The sequence below is a fragment of the Piliocolobus tephrosceles genome, chromosome 13 (genome assembly GCF_002776525.5).
Source record: "Piliocolobus tephrosceles isolate RC106 chromosome 13, ASM277652v3, whole genome shotgun sequence".
Taxonomy (NCBI): Eukaryota; Metazoa; Chordata; class Mammalia; order Primates; family Cercopithecidae; genus Piliocolobus; species Piliocolobus tephrosceles.
The window spans coordinates 8,249,108-8,272,477 of record NC_045446.1 but is presented as its reverse complement, the minus strand read 5'-3'; the positions used below and the strand labels follow the sequence as shown (position 1 = coordinate 8,272,477).

Here is a 23,370-nt window from a genome sequence, read left to right as displayed (position 1 = left end):
AAAAAAAAAAAAAAAAAAAAAAAAAAAAAACAGAAATTAGCTGGGCGTTGTGGCGGGCGCCTGTAATCGCAGCTACTCAGGAGGCTGAGGCAGGAGAATAATTTGCACTCCAGCCTGGGCGACAGAGCAAGACCCTGTCTCAAGAAAAAAGAAAAGAAAAAGAAAAAGAAAAAAGAAAATGGATTATAGACACAAGTGTAAGCTTAAACTGTAATACCTCTAGAAAAGTAAACAGAATATCTTCATGACCTTGGGGTAGGCAAAGATTTCTTCAACAGGACATAAAAAGCCTTAACCATAGAAATAAAAGACTCTTAGGTTGAGCTTGTAACATTTGAACCATTAAGAGAGTCAAAGGCAAACTATAGACTAGGAAAAGATACTGACAAAACGTATAATCAACAATGGACTTGTCCCCAGGAACAGAGTTCCTACAAATTACTGAAAAACAGATAATCTGATCTTTCAAAGAGGTGGCTGGAAAGAATCAGAGAACTGAATAGGCACTTTACAAAAGAAGATATGCAGATGGCTGATAAATACAGAAAATGCCGCTCAACATCATTCCTCACCAGGTAATACCAGTTACGCTCCCATGCACAATTACCATGCCTCGACTAACAGGGTGGAAGTAAAAAAGACTAACAATTCCGAGCCGTCACAGTGGTTTGTACCCAGACTGATCTGTATATTCGATGCAATCACAATAAAAATCTCAGTTCGTTTTTTAGGGGTAGAAATTAACAAGCCAAGTATGTGTAGAAATGTAAAGGACCTATAATTGCCAAAATGATTTTGAAAAAAAAGAATAAAGGTGGAGGCCTTACACTATCTGATTTCCAGTCTCACCTGTCAGATTACAGTAATCAGGCCAGTGAGATATTATCATAAGGACAAACATAGACCAATGGAACAGAGAGTCCAAAGTTTATCATACTTAATAGGTCAATTGATACGTGTACACAAAAGCAACTCTCAGCTACTCCAGAGGATTGCCTGAGCCCAGTTCAAGGCCAGCCTGGACAACATTAGCGGGACCCCGTTTCTTTAAAAAAAAAAAAAAGAGAGAGAGACAGAAAGATAAAATGACTAACAACTCTTAAGTATTGGCAAGGATGTAGTACAACTGGAACTTTCATAAACAGTGCTGCTGGCAGTGTACATTGGTTTAGTCACCTTAGAAAATTGTTTGGCGGCCGGGCGCGGTGGCTCAAGCCTGTAATCCCATCCTGGCTAACACGGTAAAACCCCGTCTCTACTAAAAACTACAAAATACTAGCCGGGCGAGGTGGCGGCGCCTGTAGTCCCAGCTACCCGGGATGCTGAGGCAGGAGAATGGCGTGAACCCGGGAAGCAGAGCTTGCAGTGAGCTGAGATCCGGCCACAGCACTCCAGCCTGGGTGACAGAGCAAGACTCCGTCTCAAAAAAAAAAAAAAAAAAAAAAAGAAAAGAAAAAAAGAAAATTGTTTGGCAGTATTTACTAAAGTATTTTAAACATATAATATGCCTTCCCTGTAACCAAGCACTTCTCATACCCAACAGAAATGGGGACTTAGGTCAAAAGTCCTCAAAAGATGGCTGGATGCGGTGGCTCACACCTGTAATGCTAGCGCTTTGGGAGGCCAAAGTGGGCAGATCACTTGAGGTCAGGAGTTCAAGAGCAGCCTGGCCAACATGGCAAAATCCCATCTCTACTAAATTACAAAAATTATCTAGGCATGTTGGCGGGCACTTGTAACCCCAGCTACTCAGGAGGCTGAGGCAGGAGAATCACTTGAACCTGGGAGGTGGAGGTTGCCGTGAGCTAAGATCACGTCACTACACTCCAGCCTGGGTGACAGAGCGAGACTGTCTCAATAAATAAATAAATAAAGTCCTCAAAAGACCTATGTAAGAATGTTCATGGAAGCCAGATGTGGTGGTGCACACCTGTAATCCCAGCTACTTGGGAGGCTGAAGTGGAAGGATGGCTTGAGGCCACGAGTTCAAACCAGCCTGGGCAGCATAGCGAGAACACCCCCCTGCTTAAAAAAAAAAAAAAAAAGTAACCAGGTGCAGTGGCTCATGCCTGTAATCCCAACACTTTGGGAGGCCGAGACGGGCGGATCACCTGAGGTCAGGAGTTTGAGACCAGCCTGGCTAACATAATGAAACCTGTTTCTACTAAAAATGCAAAAAATTAGCCAGGCATGGTGGTGCGTGCTTGTAATCCCAGCTACTCGGGAAGCTGAGGCAGGAGAATTGCTTGAACTCAGGAGGCCGAGGTTGCAGTGAGCTGAGATCTCGCCGTTGCACTCCAGCCTGGGTAACAAGAGCAAAACTCCATCTCAAAAAAAAAAAAAAAAATTGTTCATGGCAGCTTTATTCATAATAGCCAAAAACTTGAAATAATCCAAATGACCATCAACAGTAGATACATGCATTATGATATAATCATATAATGAAATAAGACACAGCAATGAAAACAACTACTTCTCCACTCAACAACATAGAGAGAGCTCTCTAAAGAACAGGGGCACAAAAGAATACACAATGCATAACTGCATTTCTGTGAAATTCAAGAATAGGCAGGCCAGAATAGGCTGGGTTCAGTGGCTCACACCTGTAATCCCAGCTCTTTGGGAGGCCAAGGCGGGTGGATCACCCGAGGTCAGGAGTTCAAGACCAGCCTGGCCAACATGGTGAAACCCCGTCTCTGCTAAAATACAAAAATTAGCTGGAAGTGGTGGTGTGCGCCTGTAATCCCAGCTACTTAGGAGGCTGAAGCAGGAGAATCCCATGAGCCTGGGTGGTAGAGATTGCAGTGAGTTGAGATCACATCACTGCACTCCAACCTGGGTGACAGAGTGAGACTTCATCTCAAAAAAAAAAAGAATAGGCCAGGCCGGGCGCCGTGGCTCACGCCTGTAATCCCAGCACTTTGGGAGGCGGAGGCGGGCAGATCACCTGAGGTCAGGAGTTCGAGACCAGCCTCAACATGGAGAAACCCCATCTCTACTAAAAATACAAAATTAGCCGGGCGTGGTGGTGCATGCCTGTAATCCCAGCTACTCGGGAGGCTGAGGCAGGAGAATTGCTTGAACCTGGAAGGCGGAGGTTACGGTGAGCTGAGATGGCGCCACTGCGCCACCGCACTCCAGTCTGGGCAACAAGAGCGAAACTCTGTCTCAAAAATAAATAAATAAATAAAAGAATAGGCCAGAATAATATATGGTGATAGAAGTCAGGATGGTGGTTAGTTCTGGGGTGGGGATAATTGATGGGTGTGGGGCAAGAGGGAGCTTTCTGGAGCGTTAAAAAATTTTTTTTGCCAGGCACGGTGGCTCACACCTGTAATCCCAGCACTTTGGGAGGCAAGGCAGGCAGATCACCTGAGCTCAGGAGTTCAAGACCAGCCTGACAAAAATGAAGAAACCTCATCTCTACTAAAAATACAAAATTAGCCGGGCATGGTGGTGGGCACCTGTAATCCCAGCTATTCAGGAGGCTGAGGCAGGAGAATCACTTGAACCGGGGAGGCCGAGGTTGCAGTGAGCAGAGATTGCACCATTGCACTCCAGCCTGGGGAAGAAGAGCGAAACTCCATTTCAAAAAAAAAAAAAAATTAGCTTTAGCTTTTGTTGTTTTTGCTTTTTTTTTGTTTTCTTTAGACAGTTCCTCACTCTGTCACCTAGGTTGGAGTGCAGTGGCAAGATCCTGGCTCACTGCAGCCTGCACCTCCCAAGCTCAGTCTTCCCACCTCAGCCCCCCAAGTAGCTGGAACCACAGGCATGTGCCACCACGCCCAGCTAATTTTTAAAGTTTTTTTGTGGAGGTGGGCATCGAAGGGTGTCTCACCATGTTGCCCAGGCTGGTCTCAAAACTCCTGGGCTCAAGCAAAATTTAGGTGGGAGTGGTGGCACACACCTGTAATCCCAGCTACTCAGGAGGCTGAGGCAAGAGAATCTCTTGAACTCGGGAGGCAGAGTTTGCAGTGAGCCGAGATCACGGCACTGCACTCCAACCTGGGTGACAGAGCAAGGCACTATCAAAAAAAAAAAAAGAGGGAGAAACAATGTAGAAATAACCCTGTAAACAGTGACCGGTGACCTCAGGGTCAGTTCCTTCATGCCAGACAGCCAGGAGGAGGGGACAGATGCAGGGATCTCCATCCGGGAAGGAGACATCACTAGACCAGCTACAGTTGGGCCACGATCAGGCAAGGTCTTGCCTGTTTCTGGACCCACATATTACCAAGCCCCATCTCAGGGACCATCTCTAAAGTATGCCAAAATCAGAGAGAGGAGAGAGTGAGGAGGCCTCCAGATTGAGAGGTGGGACAGGTGCCTTTTGTATACTGGTGAGCAATGCTGAAAGGCAGAGTGATTTTTTTTTTTTTTTTTTTTTGAGACGGAGTCTCGCTCTGTCGCCCAGGCTGGAGTGCAGTGGCCGGATCTCAGCTCACTGCAAGTCCCGCCTCCCGGGTTCACGCCGTTCTCCTGCCTCAGCCTCCCAAGTAGCTGGGACTACAGGCGCCCGCCACCTCGCCCGGCTAGTTTTTTGTATTTTTTTAGTAGAGACGGGGTTTCACCATGTTAGCCAGGATGGTCTCGATCTCCTGACCTCGTGATCCGCCCGTCTCGGCCTCCCAAAGTGCTGGGATTACAGGCTTCAGCCACCGCGCCCCGCCGGCAGAGTGATTCTTAAGCCTCTTCTCTTCCCCCTAATATCACTTGGCACTATGGTGTGGACACAGTAGGTATTCAATAAATGCATGTTGCTTCCGGCCCTTTGGGAGGCTGAGGTGGGAGGATTAGTTGAGCCCAGGAGTTTGAGACCAGCCTGGGCAACATAGCAAGACCCTGTTTCTAAAAAAAAAAAAAAACTTGGCATAAAAAAAACCAACTTGGCATGGTGGTACATGCCTGTAGTCCCAGGTACTACAGAGGCAGAGGCAGAGGCAGAAGGATCACTTGAGCTTAGGAGTTGGAGGCTGCAGTGAGCTATGATGGCACCACTGCATTACAGCCTGAGTGACAGAGTGAGACTCTATCTCAAAAATAAATAAATACATATTGAATAACTCAATGCAAGAATGAGCTAGTAGCTTGGTGTCTTGTTGATCTTTTCACTTGAAGAAATACACGTGCTTTGCATGTAAGCTGTTGCCTCTTGGCACCAAAAGTAGTAAATGGAATGGTTTTGGCAACCCTCCCCCAAAAGAGGTGAAAATGTCTCATCCAACTCACTTGAAGCCCTGGTTAAGGGATGCCTGAGTAGCTGGCTGGGGAAGGGGGAGGGCAAGTAACTGAGAAAGTGCGTGGGGTTGGGAATTAAGAAACTGGGTTTTGCTGGGCAGGGTGGCTCATGCCTGTAATCCCAGGACTTTGGGAGGCCAAGGCAGGTGGATCACTTGAGGTCAGGAGTTTGAGACCAGCCTGACCAACATGGTGAAACCCCGTCTCTACTAAAAATACAAAAGTTACCTGGGCATGGTGGTGCACGCCTCTGGTCCCAGCTACTCAGGAGGCTGAGGCAGGAGAATCGCTTGCACCTGGGAGATGGAGGTTGCAATGAGTGGAGATCGCTCCACTGCACTCCAGCCTGGGCAGCGCAAGACTCCGTCTAAAAAAAAAACAAGCAAATAAACAAAAACAACAACTGGATTTCAACCTGGCACTGTCGCTTTGCAGCTGCATAACCTTAGACAATTTACTTCCCCTCACAGCACTGCACTCCAACCTGAGTGACAGAGCAAGACACTATCAAAAAAAAAGAGGGAGAAACAATGTAGAGATAACCCTGTAAACAGTGACCAGTGACCTCAGGGTCAATTCCTTCATGCCAGACAGCCAGGAGGAGGGGATAGATGCAGGGATCTCCATCCAGGGAGGAGACATCACTAGACCAGCTGCAGATGGGCCACCATCTCTTGTTGTCTCAGCTTCAATATCTGTCAAATGGGAAGCTTTGTGCCTGCCTCCAAGGATGGGGGGGTTAAAATGTTTTGGCAGTTGCAAAGCTCAGGTCAGTGCCTTATCAGGACCCCTCTCTGGTGACCTGGGGCATTGCTGAAGCAGTACTGCTAAAGAGGGTTCTGCAGGTGGACCAGAAGGCATGCAGGGCGAGGAAGGGCAAAGGGGCCATGCTCAGCTAGGCCAGAGACCTCCCCTCCTCCGCAGCCTTCGTGTGCATCGGTGGATCTGCAGGGAGACAGCTCCTTACAGGTGGAGATCTCTGATGCAGTGAGTGAGCGGGACAAGGTGAAATTCACTGTTCAAACCAAGGTGAGGCAGTGCGGGACTCGAGGAAAGGTCCTGGTGGCTGCCCGCAGGAGGCCTCCCCCGGGGTGGTAGGCACATGCCAACACAGCCTGTGGGCACTGTTCCTCCACCTGGCACTTGCCCTCAGCCCCTCCTGGAAAGCAAGCATCTTAACTAGGCTCTGGGTGCCTCTGCCTGAGGCCCCGAGTCCTAATCATCCCCATCCACCATTCTAAATGAAATCACGCACACCTGAGCTCTAACTTGGTCCTCCCTGGGATGTGGGATGAGGGGGGCCCAAAAGTGGGTGCCCAGGAGACTTGCTGAGGCAGGGCTTGGGGCAGAGAGGGTACCTCAGACGGCCTTCCTGCTTCCAGAGCTGCCTCCCTTACTTCGCCCAGACCGAGTTCTCAGTCGTGCGGCAGCACGAGGAGTTCATCTGGCTGCATGACGCCTACGTGGAGAACGAGGAGTACGCCGGCCTCATCGTGAGGAGGGGCTGGGCAAGGGCTGGGAGGGACAGGCAGAGCACTTGGGTGAGGACCAAAGGCTGTGGCGGCCGTCTCAGCAGTGAGAGGTCTCCAGCTCTGTCCCTCCTTTGAGCAGATCCCCCCAGCCCCTCCGAGGCCAGACTTTGAGGCTTCAAGGGAAAAGCTACAGAAATTGGGTGAGGGGGACAGCTCTGTCACTCGGGAAGAGTTTGCCAAGATGAAGCAGGAGCTGGAAGCGTGAGTGCCCCCTCCTTTCCCAGCCATCCCCAGCTATCTTCCCCACTGTCCCCCATGAATGTTGAGACCCTGACCTCTGACCCCAGAAAGGGGGCAGGCAGGATAATGAGGGCTGAGGAGGGCCTGTGAGCCGCTGCCACTCTCGCAGGGAGTACCTGGCCATCTTTAAGAAGACAGTTGCGATGCACGAAGTCTTTCTGCAGCGCCTGGCGGCCCACCCCACCCTGCGTCGAGACCACAACTTCTTTGTGTTTTTGGAATATGGACAGGATGTGAGCTGGGCCGAATCCCTGGCCCTGGGGCCAGAGTCTAGCTTGGGTGGGGAGGCACCCAGGGGTGGCAGGGCTGGAGAAGGGGCCCCAGCGGGCCCAAGCCTGTGTCACAGCTCCGTGAGTGGCTTGCGACTCGGCATGGGAGGCGAGAACGCCCACCCCAGCATCATACCCTCCCTGTGTGCCTCAGCTGAGTGTCCGGGGGAAGAACAGGAAGGAGCTCCTCGGAGGGTTTCTGAGGAATATCGTGAAGTCTGCAGATGAAGCCCTCATCACGGGCATGTCAGGGCTCAAGGTAACCCCTGGAGCTCCTCTCCAGATTCAATCCAGCACCTCAAGTCCACAGCACGGATTGAGGCCCAGGCTGGGTGTGGGAAGGAAGCCACTGGTGGGGCCTGGCCTGGGTTGGAAGGAGATTTTGCCAACCCTGTGTGCCTATGCTGCCAAGTTCCTTGGTGACCCAGTGTAAATGGGGTCCTGCCTGGCTCCCTTAGGAGGTGGATGACTTCTTTGAGCATGAGAGGACCTTCCTGTTGGAGTATCACACCCGTATCCGAGATGCCTGCCTGCGGGCCGACCGCGTCATGCGTGCCCACAAGTGTACGCAAGGTCCAAGGGGTCCTGGATCCCGCTGCCCCTCTCCCCAGTGGTTCAACTCCTTGGGGGAGAGAAGAGAGCAAGGCATGCCTTGTTTGTCTGTGGCCACAGGCACCAGGGCTTGACGTGCAGATGTAGGGGCTCTGATGGGGGCTGTTCCCCCAACAGGCCTGGCAGATGATTATATCCCTATCTCAGCTGCGCTGAGCAGTCTGGGAACACAGGAAGTCAACCAGCTAAGGACGTGAGGACTCCCTCCACCCCTACCCTCTCCCTATGCCTGTAATACCATGTCTTCCCACGAGGGGTCACTCTGTAGATGTCTACTGTCAGCTCTAGGTGGGAGGTGTAGGCTCTCCTGTTGGGGGAGGGTGTTGGGAGGGAAAGGCGAGAGGGAGACTCCCAAGGAGGGGCTGAGACAGAGAGGCTTTGAGCTGTTCCTCAGCCCCCTACCCTAACTCCTCCCTACTACTTCCTAGGAGCTTCCTCAAATTGGCAGAGCTCTTTGAAAGGCTGAGGGTGAGTACTGCCTTCTGTGCTCAAAAGCTTTCCTGGTGATCTTTGCAGGGAAGATGAGTCCTGGCAGAGGGAAGAGCTCCAGGATCATCTTGGGTTCAGTGATAACTTGGGCCCAGTGGCAAGTTGGGCTCACACTCCAGACTAGTTTAACGAGAGGTGGGCTGAAGACAAGGATCCAGCTTTGTGTGTGTGTGTGTGGGGGGGGGAGTGTGCACGCGTGTACACGCGTGTGTGCAGCAGGGGAGAGTTGGGAGGCATAAGGATGTGCCCAAATCTCTGGCAGGCTGCACCCAGCTGCCAGCACACTGCCTGGGTATACACGTCCACCACTCTTCCCCAAGAAAGTCACTGGAGTGTTGCCGTCTTCCTAAAACGTCTATTGGACTGCATCTCTTCCCTGCTCAAGGCCCTTCAGAGACCCTGCCCCTTCTGGAAGCTCCCAAAGTCCTGAGCTTCCACTTTTAGCCTCTTGTGCTCCAGCCACTGCCTCCCTTCCCTGCTTTGCCCAAGTGCCCTCCCTGAACTAAAGGTTCCCTGAACACGTAGCCAGGTTTGCACAGCTGCCAAGCCCTCAGCTCCCTGTCTGGCTCTTACTTAGTACCTGAGATCCAGATTAGATCCCACTTCCTCTGTGAAGCCTTCCCTGGCCTGCACCCCTCAACACCAGGCCTGACCTGGAACAGTTACCTAAGGCCTCTTTGCTGGAGATTTAGATGAAAAGGTGCCTCCCACCCCTTAGTTGCCCCTCTGACAAGCTCCTTTCCCAGTGCCCACCTTTCTGATGCAGAAGCTGGAGGGCCGAGTGGCTTCCGACGAGGACCTGAAGCTGTCGGACATGCTGAGGTATTACATGCGTGACTCACAGGCAGCAAAGGTGAGAGGCAGCCCCAGAGCAACGCTCAGGCCTGGAGGCCAGGACAGGGCAGCAGTGACCCTGTGCCCGTGGTCCTAGGACCTGCTGTATCGGCGGCTGCGGGCGCTGGCCGACTACGAGAATGCCAACAAGGCGCTGGACAAGGCGCGCACCAGGAACCGGGAGGTGCGGCCCGCCGAGAGCCACCAGCAGCTGTGCTGCCAACGCTTCGAGCGCCTCTCCGACTCCGCCAAGCAAGGTGAGCCCACAGCCCCTGGCCCCAGCCTGGGGCCACATGCCCTGCCCAGGTCCCCATGCCTCTTCCCCTCCTCTCCAGAGCTCATGGACTTCAAGTCCCGCCGGGTCTCCTCTTTTCGAAAGAATCTCATTGAGCTGGCAGAGCTGGAGCTCAAACACGCCAAGGTGAACCCTCCCACCTCACTGGGCCCTTGTGATACCTCCCACTTCCCTCCCTCCCCCAGGCACCAGGGTGTGCGTGCACGTGTGGATGTGCACGCATGTATGTGCATATGTGGGTGTCTGCATGTACATGCGTGCATGTGTGGATGAGAGTAGCCTCAGCTAAGGCTTGGGGCCATGCTTCCCTGGCTCACGACCCGTGCCTTCTCGGAAGACCCAATTAACAGCAACTGTTATTGCAGAGAACAGGGGTGTGGGGAGCAAGGGGGTATCTACGGTACAGAAAGAATGGCAGCCTGACTCAGGGAGCAGAGTACTTCAAAGACCTGTTTCTCCTCTGCAGGCCAGCACCCTGATTCTCCGGAACACCCTTGTTGCCCTAAAGGGGGAGCCTTAGAGCAGCCAGAGCTCAGCCAGACCCTGCTCTGGGATCTCCAGTGACCAGGGTATCCCAGACCCCTCTCTCTGGCAAGATGTCTCCTTCTCTAGCAGTGCCACTAGCTACACCCTCACTCTGCCCCACATCCTCCCAGGGAAAGCCCAAACCCCCTACCACTACTACCACCAAAGGTGCCAGGCCCTGCAAGACACAGGGCAGCATAGGCATCATGATTGGCCACAGGTCAGCAGAGCCCCAGGGACCCCGACACCCCTCCCCGGGAAGCTGAGGAACAGCCTCCTCTCTCACCCGGGGCCTTGAAGGAATCATAGCTCTTTATCCCAGCCTGTTCTCCTTCACAAATAAAAACCCTGGTTTTGTAGCAAGGAGGCCTGTTGTCCTTGCTTCCCTTCCCACAGCTTAAGCGTCCACCAGGCACACCTTCTTACAAGGCAGTATGATCAGATCCTGGGGACACCAAGGAGGGCACCCCACAGTATCCTCAGCCCTCTCTCCAGTGACAGCAGGCTCCCTGTGGGAAGGCGCGACACCCAGAAGTTGGGACCTAGGAACCCCACAACAGTCTTCCAGGTTTGTCCCCACCCCCATAAACCCTAGCACAAGAATGAATCACAAGTTGCCCACACCTTATTTCCTAACCAGAAAAGGGATCAAGCCCTTCCTCCCAGAACCACTCACAAGCTCCTGGGAGTTAAGGAGCCAACTGTAACACCAGGAGGCCTCTTCCTTTCTTGGCTTAATTAGGAAGGAAATATAGATGCCCCATTACCACTCCCAATTCACCTCACCCGAGGGCCAGATTTCTTGGATGTCTTTGCGTGCTGGGAAGGTGAAAGCCCAAAGTACAGGCTGGAAACAACCCATGGCAATGCTGGCAAAAGGCTCAGGGTACCGGCAACACCCTTTTGGTTAAACATAGGGAGGCGGTGCTCCAGACACCTGGGTCTGAAGTCCTAGGCTCCACCTGGCTGGCCCCACCCTGAAAGGACTCCAGCCACATCTAGAGGAGGTCAAAGGCTCAACTTGGGCTGACTCACAGCAACCACTGAACCTGACCGTCATAAACCTGAGTCAGCCATGCAGGGAAGACAGCAAACCAAACTGAACCTTTAAGCTACCTGTGACTAGCCTATCAGCCCACACCTAGGCAGGGACAGAAAAGACTATCAGATGGACCTCACTGCCCATCCAGGCAAGGCTACAGAGCACCCAGTTCAGGCATAAACCACTTCCACTGGAACACCCCTGTGGCCAGCACCACTCCTTAAACAGCCAGTCCAGTGTCAATCACGGCCCCACCAACAGAATAATGGTGACCATCAGAAAGGTGTCTCAGCCAATCACTGGAGCCAGATAAGGGTGTGCAGAGACTGGTTGGGTATGGGGTACAGAGGAGAGAGAGCACCATTCTCCCAGTGCACCCCCCCCCCCACCGAAGTCTCCTGGGCCCCAACCTTGAAACACACATCCCATTAATGAGCCTTTTTATTATTGTCTTTTTTTTTTAATTGAAGGTCCCTTACTGGTCCTGCTTCCATGAGTAGCAGTGACCAGGGGAAAAGAGAGGAACCAGCCGGCACAGGGAGGGGTCATCTCCACAACATTCCATTTATACACAGAACTAAACAGACAAGCACAGAGTCACTATTGCGGTTAGAAGTTGGCAGCATGGGAAGGGGGAGGACAGGTGGGGAATGGGGATGTTGTTAAAAAAAATACAGGCTCCTCCACAACTGGGGTACCTGGGGGTAACTTGGTCTGCTTCAACCCAAGAGGAATCAGAAGATCAAAAGCAGTTTGGGAAAGCCAGAACCGTCAGGGATGGAGGGAGAAGGAAAATCCAGGGGGTGGGGGGTCTGTTTGGCAACTGGGGTGAAGGGATTGCCCTCCCCCTGCTGGGATCCCCCCAGCCCCTCCGGTCTGGCAGGAAGGGGGCAGCCTGCAACCCCCGAGGGCAGGTGTGGGGCTGCCAGATGCTCCAGGCAGGGGGCCAGAAGGGGCTCACAAAGGCTTGCCCTCCAGGGAGATGACAGCACTGCCCCCCAACTTCTCTGCCAGGGTGCAGCGGTCCTTGACTTCCTCGTAGCAGTTTGCTTGCAATTCATGCTTGATCCCTGTAAGGAAGAAAGGGGAGCATCTGTGAGCAGTAAGCACTGGGGTGGGGGTAGTTTCTGTGGCTGGGAAGGAGCCAATCAAAGCAGATGGAAGGAACAAGCAGGCAGTGAAGGGGGCGGACCCCCTCTGGGTGCTGTTCACCCTACCCTGCAGCCAAGGTCACAGCAGAAGGGCACTCAGCACCAATGCTGGCCCTTACCTGTCAGCTTCTTCTTGATGGCATCCTTGGAACTGGCATAGATCATTTTGCTCTTAAGGGGCGCACACTCAGGGGCCCTGGACAGAAACATGAGTCAGGCAACTCGCAGCAACAGCAAAGCCATAGGTGACTTTGAGAAACCCTTGGGCTGGCAGTGAGGAGTCTTTTGTTACAACCCCCTCCCCATCCAAACCCACATCTCTGGGTTGATCAGGATCCACAGAAGTTCCCATCATGAGAAAGGGGATAGGCGACAAGAAGAAGTGCCAGAATGAGCTCACCAGAAGATAAACACCAGGTCCTCCTTCTTGCTCTCCTTGGTCTCATAGGTTGCGTCATAGAGGGCGTAGCGGCAGTCCTTGTCTGGCAGCATCTTGACAAAGGTGGCATAGGGGTCGTCGACAGTCTGGCCCACATCGCCCACCAAGATCTCCTTGCCCTCCTCCAGGATGATGTTCTTCTTGTCCTCACTCAGGCAGAAGAGCACCGCCTTCTTGCGCTTCTTCACCTCCTCTGGCGTTGAAGACTTACGCACCTTCATGTCGTTGAACACCTTGATGACACCATCAGAGACAGCCACACCGGAGGCCTAGGAGACACACCACGTATACCTCATCAAGAAAAGGACCCTAGGGAACTGTCCCTTGTTTTCTCAGAAGATCCCAGTCCGCGTCTTGAGTGGTCACTAGTGCCCTTCCCAAGGCAAGTCACTAGTTTTCCCACCCAAGCCACTGTCAAAGAACCAGATGGGACACAACCTCAGAATGGCAGCCATGGCCTGTGATCACCTAGTTCAACAACTCCTTCCCTCATTTTACGGGACAGAAATGGAAAACTCGTGAAAAGCAGAGCCTTGACCGAAATGTGAACCCACCGACTACTGACTCACTTGCTACTCACCGTATTTGCTCGCAGCCTTTGGATAAAACTGGTGACTTAGAACTTCAGATATGGAGGACCCAAACACCTGAGCCAAGACTCCTCTTCAGAAAGAGCCAAGACCCCACAATGCTAGATAGGACCCCAAGGACACTGAACAGTTACAACAAACCCACCAGAACTGCTTAATGCAGTGTTACTACACAAACGACCCCTGTTCCCTCCTAGGGTCTTTCCCAACCAAAACAAGAATCACAACCCCCAATAAGGACCCTGCCCGACAACTCTCTTCTTCCGGGAATGGTGCTAGGCCCCAGAAGTCGCTGGTAAAAATTAACATGCCAAACTCAAGTGCCCAGAAGCCTCGAGATCTTTAAACTCCTACTCTGCGTCGTGCTTGGCGGTGCCCGAGCCAGGAGAGGGGGGGCAATCCACGGTAAATCTGGTCCCCCGAACTCCCCGGAACTGCAGAGGAAGCCGGCCACGTGACTCGGTAGCTTCCGGAGTAGGCGGGGAAAGGAGATCGGCTAGGTCTGGCCCCCTCCCCAATAGAGAACAGCGTACCCGAGAGGCAGCAGCATCTCCAGGTCCCTAACCCTACAGAATCACCTTAAAACAACAGATGTATCAGACCTATCTGCTGCAGGCAGGAGCCTGGGCACGCTACATAACCTTTGGTTTTCTCAGCCCTCGGGCCGTATACAGGGGGCGGGGTGGTTTCCGGGCGGTGCCCGACTGGGTCACTTCCCTAAACTCGGCTCCACCCTCAGGCCCATCCGGGAAGGCCCGGCTGGCCCAGGGCTTCGGCATCCGCGGCCGGGCCTGAGCGTGCGCGCACGCGCCGGCAGACAGCGCCGTTCCCGCCCTCGCCCAATGCTCGGGTGAGAACGCAGCTCCTTAGATGTGCTCCCAAAGGCGCCGCAGTCTCTGCGATGCCCCCTCCAAGCCTTGCGGTGCAAGGGCCTAATCGCAGGCACCCACGCCCCAACCGGGACTCCGTCTTCCCAGCATCCCCCCTCGCCGCGCCAGCGCCCGCCCCTCCCGGGCGCAGGCATCCCTGCCACCTGCTCCCGAAACGGACCCGGCTGCCGAGGGAGGGTGACGCGCAGACAGGAACAGCCTTGGGTGGGGCGCGCGCGCCGAGACCTCTCGCGCGCTTTTCCTTCGCCGCCCCCAGGCCGGGTTTGTACGCCGCGTGCTGCGGTCGAGAGCGCGCCCCTAAGAAACGCACGACGCCGGTCGTTCCGCGAGGGGCGCGCCAGCGCGCGCCCCGAACCCCTCCCCCCGCGGCCGGTTTCCGCGCGGGCGCACCAGCGGGTGGGGGAAGGGAGCCCAGGGGGCGCGCGAGCGACGTCCAGACCGGCCCTCCCCGGTGCCCACGGGCGCGCACGCGCATTCCGGCACCGCCCGCCCCTCCGTGCGAGACCCTCATCCCGCCCGGGGCGCTGGGGGAGGGGGTGCGGACATCGCTCCCCCGTCGCCTCCCCCGCGCAGGCGACCGACCCGCAGCCGCCTCCCTCGGGCGTCGTGGCCTGCCGCTCACCATGTTTCCGGAAACGAAAAGGAGCGGGCACCGAGAGCCGCAGAAGACAAGAGCGCTGCAGACGCTGCCGGGACCCGACTGAACGCGGCCTCTCCCGGCCCCTTCCGTTTAGTAGGAGCCGCACAATGAGGGGCGGGGCGGGCTTCCGGCGCTCCCTCCGCGGGCCGACGGGAAATGGAGTCCGCGGGCCCTGCGCCGCCGCCGCCTCGCTCGCTGGGTAACGGAGTCTTCCCGCCGGCCAGGCCGGAGCTGCAGTGCATGCGGGGAAATGTAGGCCCGGGCTCCAGGCGGCACCGCACCGCTCAGCGCGAGCCCATTGGTCCAATTTCCCAGGAACCGCTCTGAACCCGGCGAGGTGGTGCTCAGTAAAATGACCCGAAAACGATCCCCGACTAAGCGGCTCTTTATCCCGCAGCAAAACGGCTTTCTTAAGACCCATCTGGTATTATCTGGATCCGTTGGCCTGAAATTCTTGAGTGAGGTTAGGGTTTTGCTTTTCTGAATCGAAGCAACTATTGATTAGCCTGGAATCCCGACCTAAAGCAAAGAAAATCACAAGTATGAAGGCGTCGTCGGTCGGATAACACTACTACTCCACATGTGCAAAGCCACTCTCGTCTCCTGAAAAAAAAAAGGCGATGTGCAACGTCAGTAAAATAAGAATAGGAGGAAAAGGCATAGGGGAAAGGTACAAGCAAATCTCTGAGAGCTTTGTGCTTGTTTAAAGATGTTTGGCAAAGTCATGAGGCGATAAAGGGTAAAGACGAGGCTTTGTGCATTCAATTCAAAGCTTCTTTATGTGCCTTTTACGTGCCAGTGAGAAAAAAATAGATATTAAGCCAGACTTGCACCCAGCTCTCGAGTTGATAGCCAGGTACCTGGTTATTCTAACACCTGAAAAACAGACAAGATCTATGGTAGTATATGCCTTTAAAAAAAGAAACGAGCGGGGGACTCCGGGATGATTTTGTTGTCCTAGAACAGTGACCACAGCCTTACACACTGCAGGAAGAGAAGACTGGGTCGCAAACAAGCCAGAGGCAAACCCAGAAAGGGAACTGAGGACTCTAATCCTATAAACGGAATTAAGGGTGTAAACGGAGAGCGATCCAGGGAGTGGAGTACCTTGCAGAGAATGCCGGGGGTTGTAGTCGGGGACATTCCACTGCACCACCCCTGCCCGGGCTCCCGGCACTCCAGGTGGAGACAGCAGCTTGACCCCCGCCTCCCGCGAGCGGCCCTGCATGAAGAGGCTAGCGCCCCCTTTTCCGAGCCTTAGAGTTTCCAAGAGCAACGGGGAGAGGGGGGGGCTTCGCAGTTACCCTGGAGACGCGCTCCCGCCCGCCCCCAGCCGCGGGATGCCCTAGATGTCCTTATTAGGACATGAGACTCGAGGGGGCGGGGTCAGCCCGACAGCCGGCTTCAGGCTCCTTATAAGGCCGCGGCGGGCAGGAGGCGGGAGCCGGAGCCCATTGGTCCAATTTAGCCCGGGTGGGGCTACTGCGCCGTGGCCTAGGCACAGTCCTGAGGGGCGGGCCTGGAGCTCCGGCGCCCACCTCTCCCTTCCTCGCAGGCTGGAGACCTGCGTCTCGCGACTTCCGGTATAGCAGCTAGATGCCGGGTGCTGCTTCGAACCCTGGCGGGTCGCCTGTGTCCAACTCAGTTATACGTGTCCTTGAGGCTTCTCAGGTTGAAACCCTTTGTAGGGTTTCCATCTTCAACCTCCCTGAGGGTCTCCCACTTCCGATTAGCCACAAAAATGACGAACTGTTCTCCCCTCTACCTGTGTCTGGGCTTCTTAACCCGCAGCCTGCTCCTCCGCCCCCGAACCCAATCACGTGCCCATCTCAGGCCTCCCCAACTGCCAGGGTGCCCAAGCACCTCTTACTTACAGTCCTCCTTCCTCTAGGCCTCTGACCCCCGACCTTCCGAGTCCTAGTTTAGGCCTTCTCGGCACGTCCCCGACTTCCTCTCTACCATACACTCTTTGCCCTGTATCCCGGGGATGAGGATGACCATTTCCTCCAAGGATCCTGCCTTACCTTTGTGTCCTCATCCCCAGCACCCATTTCTGGGTGTCCTTCCCACCAATATGTTTGCACCCGTTTGTCTCCCAGCCCTCGCCTCTCCTGGACTCTTTTCAAGACCAGTCTCCATCTCCAGCCTCCTTCAAGCTTGAGGCTGAAACTGGCAATCTTAAAGAGACGTAGAGCGGCCAAGTTCAGGTTAGTCCGTTAAGCACCGCCCAGCCAGTCCTCCCCGTCACAGGGGGCGCTGTCCGCCTTCCTCTCGCCTACACAAAGATGAGCCCGCTCTCGAATCTGGGGTGACAGGAAGGAGCCGGTCCAGGCTCCGGGGGCTGGGATTGGGCGCGTACCAAAGGCTGGCTGGAGTGGGGCGGAGGGGAAAGATCGTTTAGAGACAGCGCCCCTCACCAACCACTTAGAGCAGCAGCTCAGGGGCGGGAGTGTGGCAGGCTCTCCTCTCGTTAGTGCCCCGTGTGTTTGGGGCCCCGTGATCTCAGCGGTCCTGCCCTCGGCCTCTCCCTTCCCCCGCCCCGCCCCGGGCTAGGTGTTCGAATCCCCACTCCAGAACTGGCGGCGTCCCAGTCCCGCGGGCGTGGGGCGCCGGAGGACCCGCCCTCGGGTTGATGGCGGCCCCGGTCCGCCTGGGCCGGAAGCGCCCGCTGCCTGCCTGTCCCAATCCGCTCTTCGTTCGCTGGCTGACCGAGTGGCGGGACGAGGCGACCCGCAGCGGGCGCCGCACACGCTTCGTGTTTCAGAAGGTGGGTCCTGGCGTGGCCCGATGAGAAAAGCTGCTGGCCAGGTCAGGCCTGCCCTGACCGGGTACCCTACCCCTGCCCGGCCAGGCGCTGCGGTCCCTCCGACGGTACCCACTGCCGCTGCGCAGCGGTAAGGAAGCTAAGATCCTACAGCACTTCGGAGACGGGCTCTGCCGGATGCTGGACGAGCGGCTGCAGCGGCACCGAACATCGGGCGGTGAGCGCCTGGGAAAAGGGTCGGTGAGCCCCTGCCTCCCCCACGTGCAGCTTCCGTACTTACCTGGAGGCCCTTGGCTTTAAGCTCCCCACTCCTGTCCAAGTTGCCGTTCGGCCTCGGTCTAGTGGCTGGTCCTCCCTGAGCCTCCCTCACCGGTTTCACTTATCATCTGAGCAGGTTGCATCCCAGACCCTCGCAGCTGCCGGATTCCGTGGAGTGTGGAGTTGACTCTCTTCTGCTCCCACAGGTGACCATGCCCCGGGCTCGGCATCTGGAGAGAACAGTCCAGCCCCGCAGGGGCGACCTGCGGAAGTCCAGGACTCTTCCATGCCAGTGAGGAAGGGGCAAGGGGAGCGGAAGGCAAAGTGGGAGTGCGGGAGTATGATTTTCTGGCTTGGGGGATTTGGCAAGCCTGAGTCCATATCTCACCAGTGATGCCTGGCCTTGAGCAAATGACTTACCCTCTTTTTGACTTAGTATTTTAGTCTGTGAATAGGAATATTGGTAACAGCCAATGAGAGAATTCCATGATCAAGCTACTTAGGGAGCCCAGCTCAGTTAGTTAGGGGGTCAGCATTATTGAGTTTTCCTGTCTAATCACACCTGTTCTGCAGTGCATGGTAGAACTGAGGCCAGGCTGGGCAGACACCCCCACCCGCTGCCCAGAAACTGCCTGCTGTCTCATCCCACATTTGCAGTGGGCCATCCCATCACCTGGCCCATTTTACAGAGAAGGAAACTGAGAGATAACTGAGTGACTTACCCAGGGCCACAAAGCCTGCTGGGGACTTATTCGAAGATGACTGGCTGGCTTTCACATTCAGAGCTCCTCTGTACCTTTCAGGTTCCTGCCCAGTCCAAAGTGGGAGGCTCTGGCAACTACTGGCCAGCTCGGCACTCAGGAGCCCGAGTGATACTGCTGATGCTCTACCGAGAGCACCTGGTGAGCACTGGGCGGAACCATGGCAGTGGGGTGGGAGGTTCCCAGAGGTGCCTGGCCCTGGCCAGGCAGGCAAAGATTATCCCAGCCACCTGAGCGGGATGAGGAGGGGCCCTGGCACTGAGCCTACCCTGTCTCTTCTACCTTGGTTTCAGAATCCTAATGGCTACCACTTCTTAACCAAGGAGGAGCTGCTGCAGAGGTGTGCTCAGAAGGCCCCCAGGGTGAGCACAAGGATCGGGGAGGACAGGCCCAAGTGGCTCTGGAGCCCACCAAAGACTGCCTTTTCTTGCAGTGGGCCCGTGTGCGGCCCGTGGCTGGGGACACAGGGAACATGGACTTGTGGTGGTAGCAGGTGCTCTCTGACGGTCTCTTTTCTGATCCACAGGTAGCCCCTGGGAGCGCTCGACCCTGGCCAGCCCTCCGCTCCCTCCTCCACAGGAACCTGGTCCTCAGGACACACCACCCAGCCAGGTGGGGCCAACTGCAGGAGATACAGGAAAGCACATGTGAACTTCTTAGTGGGGCCTTAGAGTCACTCAACAACTCCCAGAGCTGATGCTGTTGAGGTTGGGGGCCTTTCCTCAGGAGCCCCCACTGTTGGAGTCCCTGGAGGGTGTGAAACCGCAGGAGCGGGGGCGGGAGGGTGCCGTGGTTATTGGAGGAGTAGAAAGCCTTTTCAGAGGAGATAGCATTTGACACGTTTTAGGATTTGGCAGGTGGAGAGTCAGGATAAGTATTTTGAGGAGGAGGAAACAGCATTAGCGAAGATAGGAGGAAGGAAATTGTCTGAGACACACTTCTTGCAGACCTGAGAATGGCGTTGAGCAGGTCCAAGGAACTGCTGTAAGAGCCAAGAAGACCAGGAGGAGCAGGAGCCACTGGGGTCATTTGTGCAGGGTGCCAAGGGGGCGGTGAGGCCAGCCCAGCTGGAGGCAGGCAGGAGAGCCTGCCAAGAATGAGTGAAGAAGGGAGAGCTGTATTTTTCCCCTCTGCCTCCCAGGTACTCACTGACCCCAGAGGGCCTGGAGCTGGCCCAGAAGTTAGCCGAGTCAGAAGGCCTGAGCTTGCTGAATGTGGGCATCGGGCCTAAGGAGCCCCCTGGGGAGGAGACAGCAGTGCCAGGAGCAGCTTCAGCAGAGCTGTGAGGAGGAGGGCGGAGGAGGGGGGAAAACAGGGAGGTGGGGATGGGAAATGAGGCCAAAACCCCACCTCTATCCATCACCTGTAGCTGAGCTGTGGCTGCCTCCCTACTGTAGGTGGGTGGTGGGTGTCGGGTGGCATGGGTGTGGGGCAACTGCCCTAGCACAAGGGGTTCTGGCCTCACATACCGATACCCCCCACTTAGTGCCAGCGAAGCAGGGTTCCAGCAGCCACCACTGGAGCTGAGGCCTGGAGAGTACAGGGTGCTGTTGTGTGTGGACATTGGCGAGACCCGGGGGTGAGTGAAGTGGGGAGAAATGAGGTAGACGATCGGAGGAGGCTGGGGGGTAGGCACTGCCCTGCCCTGATCTAGGCTTCCCTCCTTGCCACTCCAGGGGCGGGCACAGGCCGGAGCTGCTCCGAGAGCTACAGCGGCTGCACGTGACCCACACAGTGCGCAAGCTGCATGTTGGGGATTTTGTATGGGTGGCACAGGAAACCAATCCTAGAGACCCAGGTGAAGGGCCGTGGACAGGCTGGCGCCAGGGGCAGGGCCTGGTGGGTGGGGGATCACAAGCTAACGGCTGGCTTGTCAGCAGCGAGCCCTGGGGAGTTGGTACTGGACCACATTGTAGAGCGCAAGCGGCTGGATGACCTTTGCAGCAGCATCATTGACGGCCGCTTCCGGGAGCAGAAGGTAATTTTTCTGGCTTTGCCAGGCTTCCCTGACTGCTCTGAGGCCCCCTTTTCAGCCCAGAGCAATCCAGGGGCACTTCTGGCAGCCTCCTTGAGGCAGAGCCCTTTGGAATCCAGCCACATCCAACCTGTGGTTGCTCCAGGATCAGACCCCCACAGGCCTATCCAGGCGCACAGTAGGAAGCCAGGTACCTGCATTTTTGGGCTGAGCTCAGGAGCATGTTAAAGACCTCTTGGGGCCGGGCGCGGTGGCTCAAGCCTGTAATCCCAGCACTTTGGGAGGCCGAGATGAGCAGATCACAAGGTCAGGAGATCGAGACCATCCTGGCTAACAGAGTGAAACCCTGTCTCTACTAAAAAATACAAAAAACTAGCCGGGTGAGGTGGCGGGCGCCTGTAGTCCCAGCTATTCGGGAGGCTGAGGCAGGAGAATGGCGTGAACCCGGGAGGCGGAGCTTGCAGTGAGCTGAGATCTGGCCACTGCACTCCAGCCTGGGCGGCAGAGCGAGACTCCATCTCAAAAAAAGAGAAAATTAAAAAAATTTTAAAAAAAAGACCTCTTGGGTACCAAGCCCCTGCAGTCTTGGATAAACAAGGCTTAAACCTCCAGGATTGGAAATACAGAGGCTATACGTTGGTACTTGCTGCTGGGTGGACCCCCTAGTCACAGAGGCCATGTAGCGGTCCAGGGGAGGCTTGAAGGATGGGCAGTGTTGAGAGATGGAGGGAGGGCTTTCTAGACAAGAGTGTCAGCATGAGCAAAGCTGCGGAGGCCCCTCTGAGGCAGGTGGAGAGACTAGGGAGGATGCAGAGGCTAACTGGTGGGAACAGGGTCATAGCACCATTTTGAGTGTGACATCATGGATACCCGGGCATGTGGTCATCCAGCCTGACCCTCCCTGCCCACTCTGTCCACTTCCCCAGTTCCGCCTGAAGCGTTGTGGCCTGGAGCGCCGGGTATACCTGGTGGAAGAGCATGGCTCGGTCCACAATCTCAGCCTTCCTGAGAGTACACTGCTGCAGGCTGTCACTAACACTCAGGTGAGCGGGGAGGGCAGGGCCAGGCAGGCAGGGCCCCTGTGGTCCATGGTTCATGGTCTGGGCCGGGAACCACCTTCCCTCTCTTGGGTCCTCTTCCCCAGGTCATTGATGGCTTTTTTGTGAAGCGCACAGCAGACATTAAGGAGTCAGCTGCCTATCTGGCTCTCTTGACGCGGGGCTTGCAGAGACTCTACCAGGTGAGTAGAGGCCCGTCCCAGTGTCGGGACACAGCCCACAAGGAGTTCACCTTGCCTGGGCCCTGTGCATCCCCAAAAGAAGCAAAGGTGGGTGAGATTTCTCAGGCTGGCCCCCCGAGGCTGACTGGGCAGGGGCTGGCTGGAGGTGTCCCTTCGAGCTCCAGCCTGGCCTCAGTCCCTTCTTCCCTCAGGGCCACACCCTACGCAGCCGCCCCTGGGGAACCCCTGGGAACCCTGAATCAGGGGCCATGCCCTCTCCAAACCCTCTCTGCTCACTCCTCACCTTCAGTGACTTCAACGCAGGAGCCATCAAAAATAAGGTACTGTCTCTGCCCAGCTTCTCGGACGTGGCCTGGCCCAGACCCCCACTGATCCAGCCCTTCCCCAAACCCAGGCCCAGTCGGTGCGAGAAGTGTTTGCCCGGCAGCTGATGCAGGTGCGCGGAGTGAGTGGGGAGAAAGCAGCAGCCCTGGTGGATCGATACAGCACCCCTGCCAGGTAGGCCCTAGAGGGCCCTTAGGTGTCCTCAGCCCCTGCCCTCCGTGCATGGAATTCACCTTAATCCATGCTTCGTGGAGGGGGCTTGGCCTTGTGTGGGCTGTGCAGACCAGACAGATCCCAGGGTGCTCGTGGAGGTCAAGGGGGGAGGAAGCCAGCAGACCCACACAGCGTCCCAGGCAGTGGAGGCCACAGGAGGGAGGGAGACGTCCCACCTGGTGGCGAAGAGGCTTCCTGGAGAAGGGGGCTGGGCCATTAAGGGGAGTGAGGGTGACGGTTTGGAGCCTTTGCTGGTTTTGCCCCAGGGTTCCCACAGGGAAGGAGGACAGCCAGGCTGGCCTGGGGCCTTGAGTGCCAGGCTCAGGAAGTGGGGCAGCGTCCCAACTCTTCTATCCCATGCTGACCCCTCTGCGTGGCCCCTGATGGTGCTGGCCCAGAGTGGGCCACTGTCAGCCTCAGAAACTCAAGCCCCTGCCCCCTAGCCTCCTGGCCGCCTATGATGCCTGTGCCACCCCCAAGGAACAAGAGACACTGCTAAGCACCATCAAGTGTGGGCGTCTACAGAGGTGAGGGCAAGAGACGGAACCTGGAGGGAGTGGTGGGGACTGAGGCTGCCCTAGGCCCAGGGCGTGACCTTCGCTGCCTCTCTTCCTGCAGGAATCTGGGGCCTGCTCTGAGCAGGACCTTATCCCAGCTCTACTGCAGCTACAGCCCCCTGACCTGAGCTTATGCTGTGAAACAGCCCCCGGCCCCCATCTGTCCCCCCACGCAGGCTAGCCAGCCTTTTAACATCTTTTGGGGTAAAATTAGAACCTAAGTGTTTGCAGCCATATGTGTTACGAAGATACCTGGCCCTGGGGACCTTGTGAAATACGCAGGAACCAGTGGTTTTTAAACAAAGCTGCTTAGGACCTGGGATTCCCTGGTCAGGGAGATGGAGTCAGTGGGGCACTGCAGCTTTGAATCGATTTTATGTCATCAGTTGGTCCTCATCAAATAAAACTTCCTTAGGAGTGCAGAGGGCTCATTGGGAAAATAAAAATAATAAACATAAATAAAACTTCCTAAAAGAAAAGCTTGAAAACCAC

The 23,370-nt window shown here is 55.6% G+C and overlaps 4 protein-coding genes across 7 annotated transcripts in view; 2 read left to right on the top strand and 2 right to left on the bottom strand.

Annotated features, from left to right (window-relative positions):
• SNX32 (sorting nexin 32) overlaps nt 1–10,397 on the top strand; it is a 72,837-nt gene extending 62,440 nt beyond the window's left edge. Inside the window, exons 2-13 of the mRNA XM_031933916.1 lie at nt 6,163–6,267; nt 6,621–6,731; nt 6,850–6,971; nt 7,120–7,243; nt 7,434–7,538; nt 7,738–7,843; nt 8,009–8,084; nt 8,320–8,359; nt 9,147–9,233; nt 9,312–9,471; nt 9,550–9,635; nt 9,976–10,397. Of these exons, the coding sequence (XP_031789776.1) occupies nt 6,163–6,267; nt 6,621–6,731; nt 6,850–6,971; nt 7,120–7,243; nt 7,434–7,538; nt 7,738–7,843; nt 8,009–8,084; nt 8,320–8,359; nt 9,147–9,233; nt 9,312–9,471; nt 9,550–9,635; nt 9,976–10,029 (1,176 nt within the window). The 3' untranslated portion in view covers nt 10,030–10,397. The remainder of the gene's footprint in view (nt 1–6,162; nt 6,268–6,620; nt 6,732–6,849; nt 6,972–7,119; nt 7,244–7,433; nt 7,539–7,737; nt 7,844–8,008; nt 8,085–8,319; nt 8,360–9,146; nt 9,234–9,311; nt 9,472–9,549; nt 9,636–9,975) is intronic.
• The window catches only part of LOC111533669 (pyruvate carboxylase, mitochondrial-like), a 1,148,173-nt gene that overhangs the window by 51,677 nt on the left and 1,073,126 nt on the right, over nt 1–23,370 (bottom strand). The gene's annotated exons all lie outside the window — the stretch shown is intronic.
• CFL1 (cofilin 1) lies at nt 11,502–15,944 on the bottom strand. Of its 3 annotated transcripts, XM_023186343.3 has the most exons (5): nt 13,790–13,821; nt 13,247–13,262; nt 12,628–12,935; nt 12,347–12,423; nt 11,502–12,146 (listed from the first exon to the last, which is right to left on the bottom strand). In XM_023186343.3, the coding sequence occupies exons 1-5, from the start codon at nt 13,804–13,806 to the stop codon at nt 12,034–12,036; spliced, it is 531 nt and encodes a 176-aa protein (XP_023042111.1). In that variant the 5' UTR covers nt 13,807–13,821; the 3' UTR covers nt 11,502–12,033. The 3 variants fall into 3 exon arrangements, with proteins under 3 accessions (XP_023042111.1, XP_023042110.1, XP_023042112.1); XM_023186342.3 differs by lacking the exons at nt 13,247–13,262; nt 13,790–13,821 and adding an exon at nt 15,894–15,944; XM_023186344.2 differs by lacking the exons at nt 13,247–13,262; nt 13,790–13,821 and adding an exon at nt 14,769–15,376 and having other exon boundaries at nt 11,504–12,146.
• MUS81 (MUS81 structure-specific endonuclease subunit) lies at nt 17,067–23,369 on the top strand. 2 transcript variants are annotated; one of them, XR_002725229.2, is made up of 16 exons: nt 17,067–17,553; nt 17,638–17,767; nt 18,015–18,100; nt 18,612–18,710; nt 18,863–18,931; nt 19,096–19,181; nt 19,711–19,851; nt 20,056–20,148; nt 20,246–20,367; nt 20,450–20,547; nt 21,471–21,587; nt 21,689–21,784; nt 21,976–22,104; nt 22,179–22,282; nt 22,588–22,848; nt 22,940–23,005. XR_002725229.2 is itself a non-coding variant. In XM_023186341.3 (16 exons), exons 1-16 carry the CDS (start codon nt 17,419–17,421, stop codon nt 23,004–23,006), a joined length of 1,656 nt encoding a protein of 551 aa, XP_023042109.1. In that variant the 5' UTR covers nt 17,067–17,418; the 3' UTR covers nt 23,007–23,369. The 2 variants fall into 2 exon arrangements, 1 of the variants encoding a protein (XP_023042109.1); XM_023186341.3 differs by having other exon boundaries at nt 22,765–22,848; nt 22,940–23,369.

Excerpts from the sequence above, each read along its gene's own strand:
- CFL1 (XM_023186342.3), bottom strand. The coding sequence starts at position 15,929 with ATGTCCCCGACTACAACCCCCGGCATTCTCTGCAAG. Across the intron at positions 12,936-15,893 it reads CCCCCGGCATTCTCTGCAAG|GCCTCCGGTGTGGCTGTCTC; the intron begins GTACTCCACTCC and ends TGTGTCTCCTAG. Across the intron at positions 12,424-12,627 it reads GACCTGGTGTTTATCTTCTG|GGCCCCTGAGTGTGCGCCCC; the intron begins GTGAGCTCATTC and ends GTTTCTGTCCAG.
- MUS81 (XM_023186341.3), top strand. The coding sequence starts at position 17,419 with ATGGCGGCCCCGGTCCGCCTGGGCCGGAAGCGCCCGCTGCCTGCCTGT. Across the intron at positions 19,852-20,055 it reads GGAGCAGCTTCAGCAGAGCT|TGCCAGCGAAGCAGGGTTCC; the intron begins GTGAGGAGGAGG and ends CCCCCCACTTAG. Across the intron at positions 20,368-20,449 it reads AACCAATCCTAGAGACCCAG|CGAGCCCTGGGGAGTTGGTA; the intron begins GTGAAGGGCCGT and ends GCTTGTCAGCAG.